At 41.9% G+C, this 20419-nt stretch overlaps 1 protein-coding gene across 1 annotated transcript; it reads left to right on the top strand.

The window, feature by feature from the left end:
* Positions 1–1837: 1837 nt before the first annotated feature.
* On the top strand, positions 1838–19459 carry NTMT2 (N-terminal Xaa-Pro-Lys N-methyltransferase 2). The gene is made up of 4 exons (XM_082484703.1): positions 1838–2054; positions 9445–9620; positions 15984–16233; positions 18708–19459. Exons 1-4 carry the CDS (start codon positions 1901–1903, stop codon positions 18980–18982), a joined length of 855 nt encoding a protein of 284 aa, XP_082340829.1. The 5' UTR covers positions 1838–1900; the 3' UTR covers positions 18983–19459.
* Positions 19460–20419: the final 960 nt, after the last annotated feature.

Here is a 20419-nt window from a genome sequence, read left to right on the forward strand (position 1 = left end):
GTTTGATGAGAAGCTCAACATGAGCCAGCAATGTGTGATCGCAGCCCAGAAGGCTGACCGTTATCCTGGGCTGCATCAAAAGAAGCATGGCCAGCAGGCTGAGGGAGGTTATTCTGCCCCTGTACTCTGCTCCCGTGAGACCACACCTGGAATACTATGTCCAGCTCTGGAGCCCTCAACATAAGAAGGACATGGACCTGTTGGAGTGGGTCCAGAGGAGGGCCATGAAGATGATCAGAGGGCTGGAGCACCTCTCTATGAAGACAGGCTGAGAGAGTTGGGGTTGTTCAGCCTGAAGAAAAGACTCTGAGTAGACCTTATAGGAGCCTTCCAGTGTCTGAGGGGGCCTACAAGAAAGCTGGAGAAGGACTTCTTACAAGGGCATGTAGTGATAGGATGAGGGATAATGGCTTCAAACTGGAAGAGGGTAGATTTAGATTAGATATTAGGAAGAAATTTTTCACTCTGAGGGTGGTGAGGCACTGGAACAAATTGCCCAGGGAAGCTGTGGAGGCCCCATTCCTGGAAGTGTTCAAGGCCATGTTGGATGGGGCTTTGAGCAACCTGGTGTAGTGGAAGGTGTCCCTGCCCATGGCGGGGGGTTGGAACTAGATGATCTGTAAGGTCCCTTCCAACCTTCCAACCTAAACCATTCTATGTTTGTCAGGAATTGCAGTACTGCTCAGGACGTATGGCAGCCCTTTTGTGTTGAAAACATCCAACTTTCTGATCGTGTGTGGCTGTGTTACAGTGTGCCTACACTGCAGACAGCTGGAATAAACACTTTGAAAAGGGGAAAGCCTCATGAGCACAATGTATGGAGGTCAGTGCAGTCAGTACAAAGCCCCCATCCCGTTGCCAGGTACCTTTGCAACTGAGGAGGCTTGAAGCTGTACCACACTGAGTGCCTGAATTACCAAGGGGCGAACAAGGTTTTGAAGCAGTGCCTGTCTCTCCTTGTCCCTTGAGGGCCTGATCCTTCTCTGGGATGGGACATACTTACAATATACATCCCCTTTAGCAGCTTAGCATTCTCCATTCTGGAAGCACTTCAGCTTCTCACCCTACTCCCCCTCTTCTAGAATTTTGCCCACTGTAGTGGCCTGAACCTCCTTCTCTTTTCCAGCTAATATATTTGGCTAAGTTTGTTAATGGGCAGTTTATCTCCTTTCCTTCTTCTGTGTATTTTGTTAGCTGAAGCAAAGAGCTCTTACCCTTCCCTGGCTTTACCATTCCAGTGTTCCCAGAGAGCAATTATTCCAGCTAGCCTCTGCTGATGAGACAGTCTGTGCCATTTAAACAGATTAAATGAACCTGGGCAGACTGTAGTGCATAGAGAGTGGCTTGCCCTGCCATACGCAGTGGCAAAGCATGGTGTTTGTTAGGACTTATAGTTTGTGTAGAGACATGTCCGTGTTCTGTCTTCTGGCCTTCCTCTTGGACCCCCCAGACTGAAAAACAAATGGTGAGGGAGAGACAGAGAAACAAAATCACCCTGTGAGATATAAAAGAGGGAGATGGGAGATCCTGGATTATATCTGAGTTCCTTTGAAGTGAAGGCTGAATAGATTAGGAAAAGAGTAATTGAATTAAAGCCACTCTTTTGTGGAGTAGATATACTTTTACCCTGGCTAAGCAATTTCCTGGTTGAGTTTTTTATCACTTTCCAGCACCTGCTCATTTCAGAGGGCGACACTCCAGAGATTACTCTGAGCCAGTGCCAACAGCCAGCATTTCTCACTCTTCTCTTGCCCGCCTCCACCCCCTGCACTGCTCTAGACACACACCCCAATATAGAATGACAGCACATTGCCACAATTTAAATGACGCTGCCTCTGCCTCTTCAGAAGGACAGATCCTCTGGAGAGAACAGCCACAGAAACTGTCCAACTTCTTCATCATGGCGTATAAAGCAGCACATTTGGCCTTTAAGTCGCGCTGGCACAAAACAGATGAAGAACTCTGTCGGCACAGTATGTCCTTCGACTTGCATAGGGCAATCCGAAATGATTTCTTTCAGAGTTACCTTTATCTGCTGGAAAAGCTTCCCCTGGGTGAGTAGCTGGTGGGGAGGAGCGTCTGTGTGTGTCTGTGTGTGTGACCGTGCTCTGGAAAGATGTATCATGTTCTGTGGTAGAGTGCAGACCTATTAATGACAATAAGTAGTAGTTTTGAGAAGTCCAACTAGAGAAACAGTGGTGCTAGCTAAACCATTTGGTACTCTCTCTCAGCTCCCTCTAATTCAGTACCCTGTTGTTTTACCTAAATACTCCACAGATTAGTAGAGGAGGGCAAGGGAGAGACCATAATAGTGAAAGAAAGTTTGGTTTCTGGCTGATGGTACCTTTTTTTTTTGTCACCATTTAAGTAAAACATGAATTGACCTTTTGGGAACCTGGAAGGACAAATGCAAAACTAGCAGAGCTGGCAGACCTTACTTTATGGTGCCTGATACCTGTTTTGTTGTCATTCAGTGTATCCTTAGCCTTGTCATCTGTATTGTTTTGGACAAGTGCTTGAAAGGTAACGATTTTAACTTTTTTTTAAAGAGTCTCTGTAATCCAGATCTTTGCAGCAGGCTGTCTGTTTGTTTTCTGGGAGGAAAATGCTTCTAAAATGTTTGTTTATAGCCAAATTTCAGCGAAAGCCTCTGATACAGGATGCCAAGACTATTTTTTTTTTTTTGATGCAGAAAATGAACGTTCATTTCTTATGAAAATTTGACCCTGAATAAGAACCAAAAATTCCCCAGGACACTATAGCTAAAAAGTAGATTTGACTTGAGTCTGTATTATGTTAGCATGCCAGTTTTTAAGCAGAATTATTCAGCCTCCACTCAGTGTTAGAATTGTAGGAATTTAAGATGGGAAGGATGTGCTTTTCACAGTGAATTCTTGAGGGCTCCTTCCTAACTGAAAGATCCATTTAGACAAGTAGATTATCTTACCTGATTGTGTGAAATTATACAGACCCCAGTGAGAACTCTGCTCAAGATGGTAGAATTCATGAGTCCTGTAAAGAGAAAAAGCATTTCCATGTTATCAGTTATCATAGTATTTTGATGTAGCTTTTCACATACAGCAATATCACCAGCTATTTAAAATGAAACATGGAAGATAAATACTACTATCCCTAGTGGTAGGTAGCTGTGAACAATGGAAAGGAAGGAAAGATGGAAAGGAAGGAAACTCAATTATGGGTCACTGTAATCTTAAGTAGTCTATGAAAATGTTATTCTTTCATTTGTTTTGAAAATAAACATAACATATTAGAACCTGAACAGGATTTCCTACAATGTAACTGTTAGTGTAAGTACTAATAGATCATTTTAAGGCTAGAGGGTACCATTATGAACATCTAGCTTAGAATTTCACATAAAAGTTCCTGCATCATACTTGTAACTTATGACTGGGTCACAGTATATATTTATGAAGACAAAAATACCTTGGTTTAAGGGCTGCAAATGACTGAGAATCCATCAGTCCATCATTAAGCTGTTTCCAGGCCTAATTGCTTCACTCTTGTAAAACTATATTTTATTCCTTGTCTGAATTTTATTTGGATTTCCATTCCCAGCCAGAAAACTTCATAAATTGTTCCTATCAGACTAAAGATCCCCTCTGCCAGGTTTTTCATGACCTGAATCATTAAAACTTCCCTAAAAGGTTTTCCAGTTTATTGCCAGCATATCCAAATTAATTTGACTCCATGGAAAAGGTACTGTGAGTCCAGCCTTCGTGTGAACATGCAGTATGTCTGTTACTCCATGATTATTGTCATGGAGTAAAAGTGTACATAAGGACAGGTACTGAGGGGTAGCTCATGTGCTGTGAATACACATCCAAGAAACTTCACAGCACGGTAGGATGTCACAGTCTGGATGGGTGGACAATCAAATGGGTAAAAAATGGTTGGGTAATTGAGCTCAGAAAGTCGCGGTCAAATCTCGAGATCAGTGGAGGTACTGCAAGGGTCTGTCCTGGGACCTATCCTGTGTAACATCTTTATCAATAACCTGGAGGAGGTGAAGGACTGCTTACTCATCCCATTTGCAAATTGCAGGCAGCTGGCCAGGACTTGTCCACAAGTTCTAGGTCAGAACTGCCATCCAGAGGCACTTAAAGAGGTTGGAAGAAAGAGACAATGGGAACCTAGTGAAATTCAAATTAACTGAAAGTCAGAGGCAAATGCCAAGTCCTGCACCTGGAAAGGAAGAACCTTTGGCAACAGCAACACGAGCTAGGCAGTAGCTGGCTGGGGAGCAGCCCTGCTGATAGGGTTTTGGTAGACGGCAACTGAACATGAACGAGCAGTGTGTCCTGACAGCAAAGGCCAACAGTATTCTGGGCTGTATTAATAAAAGCATATCTAGCTGATTGAGGGAAGTGATTATCCCCTATTGTGCAGCAGTCGTTAGACCATATGCATGGAGTCTTGAATTCCCAATGCAAGAAAGGACATGGAGTGAGTTGGATGACTTCCAAGGTGGTGAGGGAACTGGAGCACGTACCCTATGGAGGGAGACTATGGGAATGGGGCATGTTCAGCCAGAAGAGAAAGCTTCAGGGAGACCAAGTATCGGTCTGTCAGTATCTACAAGAAGATCTTGAAGAAGATGGAGCTGAGCACAGTGTTGTGAGGCAGGAAGACAAGACACAGTGGCCATAAACAGAAACAAAAGAAGTTCAGACTGGCTATAAGGAAAAACTCTTTCCCTGTGAGGACAGTCAGGCATTGGGACAGGTTGCCCAGGGAGGTTGTACAATTCTCCATCACTGAAGGCTTTCAAAACCTAGCTGAATAAAGTCTTGATGAATCTCATCTGACGTCATGTCTGTCCCCTCTTCGAGCAGAAATTTGGACTAGAGACCTCCTTAAGTCTCTTCCAACCTGGATTATCCCGTCATCCAGTGCTCTTTGTGATCGAGAGGACAGAATGTGGCAGGTGTGAACATTTCTGCAGAATGACATTTTCCAGTTTAGTTCAGAGTGGAACTCAGCAGAAATGAACTGAACTTCTCAAGCTTCAAGACCAGGTCCAGATATCTCTGTGTAAACAGTGTTAAACAACTAAAGCAACACTAGGACTGTGACCCAGCAGGGTAGTTAAGCATGTGCTTAACCCTAAATGGGAATAATAACACTGAAATCAAGCCTCACATTGAAACTCGCAGTTCTGCCGAGGGTCAGCAGGGTCAGCAAGGTAGAAAGCTTGCTTCAAGCTATGCTAACTACATGCTCCCCCGACTCCATTGCTAGTAGGTTCAGTAGTGGAGCACTTTTAGGCATGTTTACTTATGAGCTGAGCATATCTGGTATCACAGCCTGTTAAGAGAAACATGTCACTTTTACAGACCAGGGTAACATTTATAAATAAAAGACATGAGTAACTTTAGGCCCTGATCCAACAATGTACTTAAATGTGTGTGAATGCCCTTAAGCCCAGTGGGCTTTAATGGAGCTACTCAGATGCTGGAAATTATGCACGTGTTTACATGGGCTATGGGACTCAGTGCCAGTGGGGTGAGATCTGCAGTGGAAAACTTAGATGATCGGTCCCTAGAGACAGATATTCCCATGTGTGAGGCACGTGTCTGTAAGTAAAATTTGCATTGGGGGTGGGCTGATGTTCATCTTCTATAAAACAGAATTTAAATGATTCTCGGACCACAGGAGAGAGGTGAATTCTACCCTGCACCCAGATAACTATTCTTCAACTGATGCACAAAGCAGATGTTGCATTTAAAAGGGAATACTCAGCCAAACTGGAATTAGTTCAATATCTTGCAGAAAACAGTTGCAGCCACAAAATAATGTTCACAAATAAAAACTTCAAAAAAATTACTTACAACATTTACTTCTGCCAGGGAAATTCAGCTGAGTAAACCCTCCAACCAAGACCCATAAGACAGTCTACTGCAGGTTGGGATTGCACCCTGTCTTATGTATTAAGTGGTCCATTTCTTTAGACATTTAGATCAGATGCACTGGGAAACCAAATTTTGAACTGATCCATAAGAAAATATTAAAGATAATGTTTTGTACTTTTCAAGGCAAAAGGGCTTAGGTAGAGACTGTTTGTCTAGTCCAGGGATTGGCATTCAGCTGTAGATCACCAGTCTGCATCCAGACCCTGTTTGCAGCAACTGAAAATTACTAACATCTCATGATTGTGGAGTGATTTAAGGAGCCAGTTCCTGTTCTCAGCCTGCTTTTGCAGTGGGTTTGTTTTAGCCGTCTTCACTTGGGGGACTTGTCAGCAGATTCAGCTGAGACCAAACGTGCCATAAAAAAAGTTTCTTCTTACTTTACTAGAAACGCATTTCTAACCTTAAACCTTACAAGTCACCTGCCTTAACACTGAAAACCTTGTCTGTGAAAGACAGCTGCTCCTTCTGCCCCCAATCTCTGAGAGACTTGCAGCCTCCATCATCCTATCCTGCCTATGCCCTACTTTACAAAGTTCATGGAAATCAGGCTGCATATCCATAACAGACCTCACAAGTATTTCCTTTCCTGATGCACGAGATAGATAGTCCCACATGGGTCACGGAAAGGGAGATGCCTCTGGCCAGACAAAGCCTGCGATGAAGGGGAGGCACACTGGAGCAGAGCTGCAATCCTAACTGCCACCAAGGACATGTGTGCCTCCTCAAACTTCTCTTTTGGGGCAGATTCCTGCAAGCTGGCAAACCTCCCTCTCCCTTTGGTCCTGCTGCTAGAGCCTGCATGCCAGGCACAGCTGTGAGGCAGATCAGAGTTGGGGCTGATTGGCTGTGTCAGGAAAATTGGGTGAGTTGGCAGTGTTGTAAATTTATGAGAGGGAGGAGTAACACTGAGGGACCAAGAAGTAGAAATCATCTGCATAGATTGCACACTGCGTGAGTGAGACTCTGTGCATCCGCAGGAGACTTGGGGTACAGTGCCACCCTTTACGTTAGCCGGTGGCATGGCATGCCCTCAGATGGGGGACTTGCATGAAAAGATCTTTGCAAAATTTGATGGGTAGAGAAAACCCTATGGATGCTGGAGACCAGGGCTGTTTTCAGATGCCAGCACATAAGGCAGGGCTCTGGGGCCCCAGCTGGCCAGGGAGGAACCCAGTCAGCTGGTGAATGCATGCAAGACCTGGCAGGCATTCTGCGAGCCTGATACTGGTTCTGAGTGAGAAATCTGAGAGCACACACTACAGATCCCCATGCATTGCCTTGCGTCAGGCTCATGTTTTAAGTAGAAGGACTGAATATTTGTTGTTCATGCTGCCAGCTGCCTGCAGCACCCTGTCCTAGTGTGCATACAGCTTGTAAATCCCTTTCTCTTCAATCTAGCAGATTGGGATAAATCACTGTCCCTTGACAGGTCCATTAAACAAGCCCTAAAAATCATCGCTAGACTCTTATATGGAAGATCTTGCAAAGCCAATGCGTGGGGATTGAGTTCTGTTCACCAGACAGGCTGGCATCTGAAACGGAGAAGAGACATAGAGAAACAAGATGCTGCCAGTCCGGGGGGAAGATGGAGATCGTTTCCTGGAGGAATCACAGCCACCGTTGGAGTCCTTTTTCCAGGCTCTGGAAGCCACCCTGGCCAAGTCCTGCTGGGGATTGGCTGCTGCCCCCTTCATATTAATTTCTTCAGCTTAATGGTTCCTTCTGAGTATGTGAATATAATCAGTGGAGTGTGTAAAACTCCCAGGTTTGACCCTTGCTGGGCTCAGTGTTTCTTGTGGTATAAATTTCTCAGGCATAACATAAATGTGTAATGGATTAAAGCTTTAATAGTATCCGTTCGGCAGTTGACTTAAGCAGGTGATGACAAGAGGGGCTGGTAATGCTGCTTTTGTTGGATGAAGGATATGCCGGGCATGCTGCTTATGTGTAACCCAATAGCACTATTCTGTTCTGAGTGGTCCTTGGTGGTAATTATTCCTCATCTTACTTCCTTTGTCCCCCCCTCGTTTGCCTCCAAAATGTCATTCTCCCGCTGAGGATGGGCAGGCACACACTTATCATTCCCTGCTGAGCTTGCTTGCCCTCAATAAATACATTCCAGGCTTATATTCAGGGCCCCTGGCCTAGCTCTCATCCTCTGTGTGGAGGGCATAATTCCTGTTACCCAGCCGGCGTAAGCAAGGCATGGCCTGTTCAGACCCTTCCCAGAGTGACCGGCAGTGCTTCCGTGGATGTTTAAAGATGCACTGACAAAGCGCTGCTCCCTGGTCCTTCTGTGTACGCAGCCAGCAGGGAGCTCTCCCTTTCCATTGTTATTAACCCAAAAGATGTTTGCTGCCGGCTCATTTCCAGTTCCTTGAGCATGCTGGGAATCTGCAGCAGAGCTGGTCTCACGCTGCAAGATGGTGCTTGCAAAGATTTGTTCCCGGTGTGGCTCTATCCCTCCTTATTGCTTAGCTTTCCTAGACAGGCTTGTAGTTGTGTTTTAGTTGGAAGTTCTGTCTGGGAATAGCTGTGTGTCATATGTACAGGAAAATGTCTGGACACCTGTATGTGTGCATGAGATAGTAAGAGGTACTGGTTTCCAAGCAAACTGTTTATGGCCTGCCTCAATCCAAACTTTTGAGCTGCAAAACATAACTACTTTTGATATGCTGATGCACATCGAGTATAGAAAAACCCAGGATGCAGAGGACAGACCTCAGTTTTTTAAAGAATAGGGGAAAATAGCCCTTTACCCAGTGAAGCTCACAGGTTTTAATAAAACATCTTCAAATTTATGATTGCTGGATATTACCAGCAAAATAGCCAAGCTGTGAAAAGAAACATCCAAGCCTCTGGCACACAGGAACTTTCCAGTATATCACCTCCTGATTATCGTGCTCCTTGATCTGTGACAGATGACAATTTAGGATTGTCTCCCCCCTGTATACTCATTTAGACCTGAGACTACCATCTGCTCTTTGGTTCACCTTACTTGCAGTGCCACAGACTGTACAGTATCACTAAAAATAAACCAGTGCCTCATTCATTCACTCTCGGTGCACTCTTCATGCAGCTGTCAATGGCTAGAAAGCATTTATGGAAATCTGCAGAACAGTTAGTTTTGTGATAGTGGAAATGATGACACTGCGCAGCCGTAAATGTCACCCACAGCTTTTCTGGGAGCAAATCAAACCCCTTGTTCTCTTTGGCATGCATGTTCACTTCAAACTTGAAATGATTTTTCACTGACGTGAAAACATAGCTTGATGACAAAAACAATGTCTGAGCCTAGGAAGAACCATATTTGCCCAAGGAGGGCTGTGTACCTTCAAAGTCTTGCAGGATTAAATCCAACACTTTTCCTTCCACCTTTGCTTTAGAAACAGAGGTTTGATGATTTGAAGGCTCAACTTAAGTTTATAGATCTTGGCCATTGTGCCTCCACAGCAATAAACTAAACCAGAAATATCTGTCATTAACAATAAAATAGTGATTTATCTACTTGCAGTGAAACTTTACGCTTTGACAAGTCAAGTTATCAATGGGGAGATGCAGTTCTACGCCAGGGCCAAACACTTCTACCGGGAGGTGCCAGCCACAGAAGAGGGCATGATGGGGGACTACATTGAGCTCTCCAATACAGACATTGAATCGTCCAGGGAGTTTCTCAGGAAGTTTGTTGGGGTGAGTCATTTAATCCCATCTTTTGCAAGAAACAGTGGTGATGTGTCATAAATGACATGCACTGTGCCCAGTCACGTGTATTTTAAGTGGCACCATATGTCGTATTTGATATGCAGTCACAGGTCATAACTTACTGTCATTGGGTGTAGTAATGTATTCTGCTAGGTCATGCATATCATGATCATGAATATACATTTTGCCTGGCCTTATGTCATTATTTACCTGTTTTGCATCCTTTTCTTATGCTCCAAGGCTGCAAAGAGGATTGTGCAAGGAGTTCTTGTAACAGCGTTTGGGTGGGAGATTAATTCTCAGTGCAAGTCTGGGACTTTTCATGATAAAATCCTTGCTGGCTTCAGTGGGAGATTTGTCTGTGCAAATTGCTGCAGTCCATTTAGGAAAGTAGCTGAGCCTAAATGCCAAGTTTCTGTTTTGCTTATTTATAGGTATTTCTGAGAATGCTGCAACAAAACCCAGCCCTCCTCGTCCTCCCCCCAAACATTAGGAGTATATAGAATAAGCTACCCATTAGAAAAAAAAAATTTTTTCTTGAACATTCCAGTGTCACGGGGGACCTTTGCAGGCATATTTCTAAAGGTCTGGAAACATCTTCAAAGGTCTGCTTTGACCTAAGATGCAAAGAGATGCCAAGTGGGATTTAAAAGCACCTACAATAGCAATATCACTTTGGCACTTAGGTTTCTGAAAGTCCTGTTGATGCCTAAATGTGTCTGCAGGAATCTGCAAATCTTTAAAAGTGTGGCCTGATGGTTTTCTCACCGCCCTTCTCTCTTCCCAGGGGAAGAGCCCACTAAATTAGCTCAACAACAGTATTAGATGCTAAAGAACCCACAAAGCTACAAGAAAACAAATTTCTTAAGTTCTCCTGCTCACAAAATGACTAGTTCTATATAATGCTACCATAGATCTTTCATTTTCTGCTCAAATGTACAAATTTGGAATAGCCAGATAACCTTTTTATAGTCTTAATGATCTACTGTGGAAAAAAAAACCTCAATAGGTTAATTAGATGTTGTATATAAAAAAGGGCACAGTTTAAAAAGATTGGGATGGAAAATGAGTGTGGCTTAAAAACAGATAGAAATCCTGTATAGCAATGAAGGGCAAATGATGGCAAAGTTTGCTGTACTTGACAGAGGGAGGCTTTTGGGGCAGTGAGCCAGCAAAACACAAGCGAACAACTACATTTTTTTTTATTAACAGTCATTCGTATTAACGCTAATGCAAAGAGGCTTCACGACATTTCAAAGCCTCGCTGTATCAGGCTTGCTACAAACACAAAATAAGAAAATACAAAGGAAATTCAGCAAGGAAGCTGAACTTGATGGTATAGAATCATAGAATCATAGAATCATAGAATCAGTGAGGTTGGAAGGGACCTTTAAGATCATCAAGTCCAACCATTAACCTACCCTGATAAAAACACCACCACTCCTAAACCATGTCCCTAAGCACCTCATCTACCCTTTTCTTAAACACCTCCAGGGATGGTGAATCCACCACCTCTCTGGGCAGCTTATTCCAATGTTTAATAACCCTTTCAGTGAAAAAATGCTTCCTCATATCCAATCTAAACCTGCCCTGACATAACTTGAACCCGTTTCCTCTTGTCCTATCACTTGTCGCCAGGGAGAAGAGGTCAGCTCCCATCTCTCTAAAACCTCCTTTCAGGTAGTTGTAGAGGGTGATAAGGTCTCCCCTCAGCCTCCTCTTCTCCAGGCTAAACAACCCCAGATCCCTCAGTGGTTCCTCATAAGGTTTGTCCTCCAGACCCTTCACCAGCTTTGTAGCCCTTCTCTGGACACGCTCCAACACCTCAATGTCCTTCTTGTAGTGAGGGGCCCAAAACTGAACACAGTACTTGAGGTGAGGCCTCACCAGTGCCGAGTACAGGGGGATGATTACTTCCCTAGTCCGGCTCACCACACTATTCCTGATGCAGGCCAGGATGGTGTTGGCCTTCTTGGCTGCCTGGACACACTGCTGGCTCATGCTCAGCCGGCTGTCCACCAACACCCCCAGGTCCTTTTCTGCCAGGCAGCTTTCGAGCCACTCCGCCCCCAGTCTGTAGCGCTGCATGGGGTTGTTGTGACCCAAGTGCAGGACCCGACACTTGGCCTTGTTGAACCAAAATGACATTTGGTAAAATGACATTTTCAGAAATGGTAAAATGACATTTTCAGAAAAAATTAAATACAACTTGTAAGCCTAGAGCCAGCTCAAGGCATATTCCTTAAATTTTACTGAAGTCTTGTTTCAAGGACATTTGTGGAATTCAGGTGGTACATAAGCATGTACTCAGGGAAAGATTTCATGCTTCCTAGACATCATATAGATTCAGTTTCCTGAACGGCAGGTTTATATCACACTGTTACACTTTCTCATCTCCAAGACCCGAAAAGGAAAGAAGTACAGTCTGTAGCAGAGTTTCACATGCCAAAGAGAAATCATACCCAATACATCAGGTGTGATGACAGATACAAAATACTCCAGAGCAGCGTTCCTATTCCTATTATTAGCCAGGGATAGAAAGGATACTGTGAATGGCCAAGATCAAACAAGGCAAAAAAAAAAGGAACGGAAAGAAATCTGCTCATTTTGCTAATTCTAGTTTAGTTTGTTAAAGCCTGTCCTCTGTTGAGATACAGTCAATTAGTTATGTTACTTATGCTTTTTTTTTCCTTTCTTACTACTGCAGTTTGAATCCTACTCAACTAGATACAGATATTTACTGGCTTTCTGTAGTAGTGAATTTATTGTAAAGCTAATTTGAGTTATGTCTCCCCAAGTTTATGGCGCCACGAATAATTTTTTTTTCAGTAAGGTGATCAAGACAGAAAAAAGTAATTTGGTCACCCTAATATAAACTACAATTTCTGTTTTGGAGAGAAATTTAACAAAATCAGAAATGGGAAAATTAGTTTCAGATCAACTGAACATGCTTCACTTAATTTTTTTTATTGTTCCACTCTGAAAAAATTTTCCCTTTGTTTTCAAGAGTTCAAGTCAGTTCCAAAAAGAAAAATGCTGTTTAGAAATGAAAAGTTGACAAGTTATTTTTTTTCCTTGAAAGTCGTGAAAAAGAAGTATCTTGACATTTTCAACATTCTTTCCCATGTTTTTTGGCTATAACTATTCTCTAGATTTGAAATATCAATTTCACAGAGAGTTTTGTTCTTCCAAAACTTTATTTTCTGGCAAAACTAGTGCTCCTTAAAAAATAGTTGCCCAGTTCCACTCAAATTACCCTTCCCGAGTTAGTTTGGCTCTTGTGGAAATGCCACACAGTGACATTTCCCTTACATGACTGATGTTGCATACCTTCATGTATGGCATTTCTTAGCATGATTCTTAGCACCACTGTAAACTGAGCTATAGATTTCTTTACCGTTGGAGAATTTATCTTGCCTGGGCACATGGAAGGAATTACAGAAAGGACTAAGGACTTCGCTTGTATTTTAGCCTGTCTCCTTCCCAGGCGAGTCAAACTGAGTTAAAAGTGCCACTGTGCTCAAGTTAAGAGGTTTTATGTGTGTGTGGGCAGAACTCAAACCAAGAGCAACATTACTTGAGCCAACAGTGCTGTACAGACAAGCTATAGTCTGTCTTAGGTACAGTCATACTTGAAGGGTTATCAGCAGAGCTATAGCACTGCATATTTATGGCAATGTATTAATGCCAGTTAAAGCTTGATGTCCACACAGACACTGTATTTTCAAGTGCCTAATCCAGAGGTAATGTGTAAAAAAGGAAATAAAGAAAACAAAGAAACCATTAATTCGGGAACAGTTGTGAGCTATAGGTGTGTGAAATAATACAGACAGAGATTATATTGACTTTATAGCTCCCCTTCTGCCCTAAATCCTTGCTCCCTTTCTTGCCCTCGGTTCACCTGCCTGATTGGTTACTTGCTGAATGAAAAGCTTCTCGAAAGTTATTTTTATCCTGTTTGATCAGGGGGATGGAAGAGATGTCGAAAAACTGATTTTTATTTTTTGTTTTTAATTTAGAAAGAAAACCACTGTGATTTTTTTCTATATCTTGAACTCTGATTTCTTTTTTATCCTATGTATCTACACTGCGTTCCCCCACTGCAAGCCCTGAATTAGCATCCGGAACATATTCCACAGCTCTTTTATCCCTAAGGAAATTTGTGAGTGCCCTATTTAGCTTTACAGAAGAATTTTTGCGTGTGTATGTGTCCTAAATGATAGTGATTCTGAGTAGTGGGAAGCAGGTAATCAGAGGAGCAGTCAATCTTAAATTCTGAAGCCTGTTCTGGCTTAGAATTTTCACTTATACTATTTTTTTTTTAAATCAGGAGTCTGATTTTCAACACAATTAGGCTTTTGGGAAAATGATTGCCTTCCAAAGAAAATGTTAATACCCTGTCAAAGCTCTGAGCACTTCCAAACTGAAAATATATTAGCTGAACATGGAATTATGTCAACATTTTCATTACAAACGGAGCTGTGGTGCTTCACAGGGCTTCTCAACTGCCTGCCTGATGCTCTTGCTCCCTTTCAGCAAAGTGTGGGATCAAGCTTCATGTCCCATGATTGTTCCCTTTCCTTCTTCTCAATGGCAAATGGAGATGTGTCATCAGAAGTCCTTGCTGTGACACGTCATAGGAGATGAATTCCCTGTTTCAAGTGAGGTACTGTGACTATAGGTTCTCTGAAACACAAATGTCAAAGAAGTTATATGGCTTTTTGTTGAATTCTGTTAGTTGTTTTGGTAAATCATCCTGGTTTTCTCAGCAGCTTTCTCAATTATTTTTACTTAATCACATCAGTCTAGGCCTGTATGTATCTGCCAGCAAACAATATGGAAATCTACCTTCTAAAGATCCAAAACACAGTTCCTTCTTTCATGAACTCCTTGTTACAGCTTAGTCTGGTCCTCAGTAAAAGCCACATGCTCCTAAGTGCAGCCTGTGGATGAAGAATGTCTCACATTTTCTGGCTAACTACAAACAGGTAGTCTCCAGAGTCCAATAGGGTTGAAGGCCTGTGGACTCTTGCACACATCAGGAGATTAATCTTCCTGGGTATACAAATTGGGGCCAGCAGCCCTGGAGACTGGTGAGAGCCTTTGAGGTCCTTTTGCTCTTTCTACAGTTACTCTGTGTAACCGGATGCTCAGCCAGGCTATTCATAGTCGTGTCATTGACAGTACTGTCCTTTGACCTTAATAATCTACTGAATTACCCACTGAAGCAAGGCCAAAAAAGCAGTGAGTTACATGATTTATGCTTGGTCATTACAGAGGGGGTCTCCCAATAAGCAGGAAGAGCAAGACTCTTCCTGGGCTTATTTCCTTTAAGAGCAGTGAAGTTGCAGCAGGGACTTTGGCCCGTAACTTTCACTTCAACACTCAGTTCCAGGGGACAGGGAAAAGGTGTTTACATTTGCTGTTAATATGTTTGTTTAACAGATAACTTTGGCCAGGGGAGCTCCAATCCTACAATCAGTGCATGTACAGACTTAAAATTTCTGTTTTACAGAACAGCAGCAGGCTCTTAAGAGCCTCTTTATAGCTAGAATGGAAGCTTTAGGGGTGAAATATAGCTTTCATTATAAAGCTCCTTTTACAGTGACTTATTATTTTCTCATAGATGTAGCCTTTGTTCCACATTTTTTCATGTCTGATCTCTGTCCAGAGATGATATTTATGAAGAAAAAAAGAACAGTTAAGCAAAATCTACTCAATCATCTTTCTTGTCTCTATGCCGAATAAAGAAATTCTGTACATGCTCCAGTCCAAACTACCTACAAATCCAAGATCTTTGTTGAAACAAAGCTTGTTTTGAAAACTACTCTGATCCCAAGGATGCTATGTATCTGCAGAGATGTCCTTGGGCGCCTTGGGAGTTCTGTGCTGCAGAAGTTACTTTTTGCATTCAGTATTTGTTGTACGCTTACTTTTTTGTTAGGCCTTTACAGGGCTCAGAATGAGGGTTATCTAGCCACATAGTTGGCTGCAAGGTATGAATATTTGACAGATGAAGTTGCAAGGACTTTACAAAGACCAGTGGATCTTCTGAGAAAGCTAGGAGCTTGTGAAAGATTATGTCTCTTCTTATACCAAGCAAAAACTTACTGTACAATGAGATAGTCCTATCAAGAGCAACCTGGAAACATAGCAGCCCAGCTCAGCTCACACAGAGGTACCCAAAGCTGTATTGATACCGTCCCAGGTTCTCATCAGTCTTGCAACAGCCCTGCACAAATAAAGAGATAAGACACTAGGCTTGATTGACTAAAGGCTATAGCAACACAGTTGCTATGATCTTTCAGGTGGTATTTTTCAGATTTCAAGTTATTTTCTTGTATCCCGCAGGGGGTGGGGAAAGCTGGCACCAACCGCGCCCTGGACTGTGGCTCTGGGATAGGTCGTATCAGCAAGCATGTCCTGTTACCAGTTTTCAAGAGCGTGGAACTGGTGGATATGATGGAGAATTTCCTGGCTGAGGTCCCGAACTACCTGAAGGGCAAGAAGGACAGAGTGGAGATGTATTATTGCAAAAGCCTCCAGGAATTCACTCCAGCCCCACAAAGATATGATGTCATCTGGATTCAGTGGGTTTCAGGTTAGTTCAGCATGATTCACCCAGCCCAGTGTCTCAGAGAGCTATACAGCCTGTGCTAAAGTTTATGTCGGAAGAATGGTGCAGCTGTAAAAGGACGTTCTCAAATCTTTGGGACTGCTTCCTAAAATCTCACAAGAGACTTATGAGAGTTCTCCCCAGCTGCATGCACTGTGGGTACAAATCAAGTTGGTTCTTTTCAGGTCATGTACTGGAGGAAGTTACATGTTCTTGGAGAGCAGCCTGCAGGCTAAGGTACAGCTGAGGAGTAGGCCTTATATATGAGTTTTCTTGAGCAGGTATCCTCCTCCTTAGTTGCCAGTGCTGCAGACAGACACATAGGGTTGGCCTCACCTGTGAGCAGCGATATCTGAATCTGATGATTATCGACACTTGGCAGTATTGCAGGAAACCATTTGAAAAAAGCCATAGTGAAATCGCCAATGCCTATAAACCAGATCATGTCTTATACACGCACTGGTGCGTATAAAATGTGTTCACTTAGCTATGTCCCACAGTAGCCCCTCATATAAGAAAACGTGCTGCAGTGCCTAACTGTCCTTCCAGAAAGGTTTTCTCCTAATCTGTGAACCTAAGTGTCCATGGTGCAGTTTCACCTGGCAGAAGTCATTATTCGAAAGCGCAAGAGGAGGCCTGAATAACTCCTTCTCTCCAAAACCCTGGAGACAGTTTATTGCTAGACAAAAAGGAAAGATAGAGAGATTCACACATAAGTTGTTTTTTTTTTTATTCAGGAACACTTATTTGTCCTCTACACGTAGTCTTAAAAACTAATGAAACTGAACTTCTTAGAATAGGTCTTTATAGCTGTACAAGCAAATTGCTTCAGAACAGTATAATTTTCCTGTGTATTTTTGCTTTTCTGGAATAACCAGTCATTGCAGTAAGTGTAGCTCCTGCCTCATCTTTTGAGCAAATCCGAGTCAATATAAGACTAAATGAGCTAAGGCTTGTCTGAAGCTGTGCTAATCAGCTATGTGGCTGCTAATGAAGGGAGCATATGCCTTCTGTTTATCATAGACACAGATTTGAATCTCCTTCCTCTATCAATTTCAATGAAATATGTAGTGAGCTTAAGTATTAATCGAACTTCTACCCCTATCTTGAATTTGGCTGAAATACACCAACAAGCTCAATGCTTTTTGGTGGAGCAAGGACAGGGCTGTCTGGTAGAGAGCAACACCATGAAGATCTCATTTTCTTAGGAAACGAGGATAAAAGCTAAGTTAAGAGAACATTAAGTTCCAAATTAGGTGTTCAAAATCTTCAGTGAATCTTGCCAATGCGTAAGTCTATGAGCCCAGGCTGTTATTTATGAAATAATGAAAATGCAAGTTTACTTTTCATATAGAAATTACCATTTTCCATCAACTTGAAAGGTATTCAGCTTTGGGGCTTATTTCTTTTTTTGGGGGGGTGGTTAAAGAAACCTGACATACTGTGTCAAAATGTGGTTTTGAAATGACAACTTCCATTTATAAAAGTTTAAATCTTCCATCAAGAAAACTAAATATTTTGACTAGAAAATACAAACAATTTTTTTTTCAAGTTTTTCATTCAGTTTCTGACCACCTGTCCTTGTTAATTCATTTTAGATGTTTCACATGTGAGAGTTCTCATTTTGCTTTTCTCTGAGCCGTGCACTACTGGTCTCAAGATAACAGAAGTACTGATCTTTGAGAAGGAAGGATAAAACCCACAATCTCAATAACATATTGAAAAAAGTACTATTTTAAAATAGATATGCAGAAATCACAACAGTATGGGGTACTATAAAGACTTTATTTGGCAGTTTGGAAGGTCTTGCATTCCTCGCTGGGTCTTTGATCCAGAACTCCTTTGACGGGTACAAAATGTTACACAAAGTTACAGAGATTTGTAGGATTAAAAGACAGAAGGGACTGTTAGATTATCTAGTTTGACCTACTCTATATCACAAGCTGTTATAATAATTCCCTTACCCTTGTACTGAGCCAGTAGTTTGTGTTAAATTAAAACATATCTTGAGAAATTCAACCATGCTTGATTTGAGGACTTCAAGAGGTGGTAAACACCACTTCTGTTGGTAGTTTCCAATGGGTAATTACTTTTACACTGTTAAACAGTTGTCACTTATTTCCAATATGAATTTGTTTGGCTCCAGCTTCCTGCCACTGATTCTTATTATGAACTTAACCACCAGATTAAAGAACCCTTCAGCACCCAGTATTTTCTCCACTATTCCCATTGACTTCTGTCCACATCTGTTGCTACTATTAATATGGATCCTAAATATCGATTTGAGTTCGTAACTGTTGATCTCGTTGATTTGCCCAAAATTTCATAATTCAATCTGGCAGGACTAGAACTTATCCTGCAATAAATAGGGTATCAGATCAAGGCACCATTCTGCTGTGTACAGGGGGAGTCTGTTTGAATGGTTAATAGTGATCTATTTTCCATCTTTTCATCTATAGGCTATCTGACAGATAAAGATCTCCTGGAGTTTCTGATCCGGTGCCAGAATGGCTTGAAGGATAATGGTGTTATCATTCTCAAGGACAATGTAGCCAGGGAGGGCTGTATCCTGGATTGTCTGGATAGTAGTGTGATCCGAGACCTGAACATCCTCCACAGCCTCATTGAAATGAGTGGACTCACCATCCTACAAGAGGAGAGGCAGGAGGGATTCCCTGAGCAGTGTGTCCCTGTCTGGATGTTGGCCCTGCAGAAAGGCCCTGGCCATTCCTGATTGTATAATGAGACTGCAGAGACTGGACTATGAATGAACCACAGGACTGGGAAAGAGAAAAACATCTACTAGAATCATCCTAACGGTGCACTGCTACAACAAGTCTAGGGCAGCAACTCCTAAAGGATGAGGAGAGAATTACAACTGAGCCAGCTTCTCCAGGGAATAGTCTGCTTCTAAATCCTGCCTGCTTTATCATTCTTCCCATTTTTAAAAGCCTTTCAAACAGCTCCTTGTCAGATCTCTCTTTCATTAAGGAGTCAATACTGGACAAAACTAATAGAAAACAATTAGGTCTGAAGTTTCTGTAGTGGCTAATACATTTTGGAGTATTCTGTATGAGGTGTTAACAAATAAGCCTGGTTTCTTCTTGGAATTCAAGAAGGGTCTGTCAGATCACTGAAGCAGGAAATTCAAATAACTTCTGGAAAACCTAACCCAAATTTTGACTGTCATCACTATCTGTACTTTAAAATATTTAAACCAAAAATGTAAGGAAAGTTTTATCCATCTGTTGGCATCAGCTATGCAGTTTTGTGTTGGTTTTTTTTGCATTTCTGTCAGTTCGGACAATAAGACAACCTGGTTAATTTTCCATTTTTAAGAACTACTTTATCTTCCTGATGTTTCTGTCATAGAACAATAGCAGTGCATAAGGGTTTTCACACTCCAGGGGAAAACTTAGATGACAAATATATGCATGTTTGCATTGAAATTTTGTGAAAAGATTGCCCCACAAATTACGTTCTGGAAAATATTTTTTCAAAATGTTAACAGTGGAAACCACTTGAAAGCTTCTTTTTATTATTCATTCCACTGTAAATTTCTTTCTTTCCCACATTCAGAACAAGTCTGGCACCATATGCAGAGCTAATGGGATTTCATGGGGTGTTAATAGTAAGGCTGTAAGAAGAACTAATACAGTATTGTATTAATTAACAACTGTACTAAACTGCAGAGGGTGTTAGTGTAACCCAAAAGCATCTATGATTTATATTCAAACAGCAGCTGTATAAGCCTGGATTTGAAAATACTAAGACACGTACCATCTCCTTAAGGGTCACAGAAATTACACATTGAGCTTCTTGTCCTCTTCATATAGGCACAGAAAGTGCTGTGGGAGGACAGAAGTTCGTTGTGCAAAAAAATTCAGAATTTGAAATTCTGCTTCATTCTGAATGAGGACAAGAAGGGAGAATTTTGAAATTCTTTGTGAAGGAAAACCTCACAACCACAGAGTTTTCCAAGTTGATTAAAACTTTTCATTCAGACAAAATCAAATATTTCTTTTGAATTGGACTTTCAAAATAATTTGCACTTAAAATATTATTAAATGCAGTAAAAAGAAAATTAAATATGGCTTGTCCAAAATTTTAGAAATTAATAGTAATGTTAGAATGGACTATTCTTATTCTGTCAGTGTTTTTATTGTCTTTT

Source organism: Vanellus vanellus (genome assembly GCF_965231255.1).
Source record: "Vanellus vanellus genome assembly, chromosome: 5".
NCBI classification, from domain to species: domain Eukaryota; kingdom Metazoa; phylum Chordata; class Aves; order Charadriiformes; family Charadriidae; genus Vanellus; species Vanellus vanellus.

Excerpts from the sequence above, each read along its gene's own strand:
- NTMT2 (XM_082484703.1), top strand. The coding sequence starts at position 1,901 with ATGGCGTATAAAGCAGCACATTTGGCCTTTAAGTCGCGCTGGCACAAA. Across the intron at positions 2,055-9,444 it reads GCTGGAAAAGCTTCCCCTGG|TGAAACTTTACGCTTTGACA; the intron begins GTGAGTAGCTGG and ends ATCTACTTGCAG. Across the intron at positions 9,621-15,983 it reads TTCTCAGGAAGTTTGTTGGG|GGGGTGGGGAAAGCTGGCAC; the intron begins GTGAGTCATTTA and ends TGTATCCCGCAG.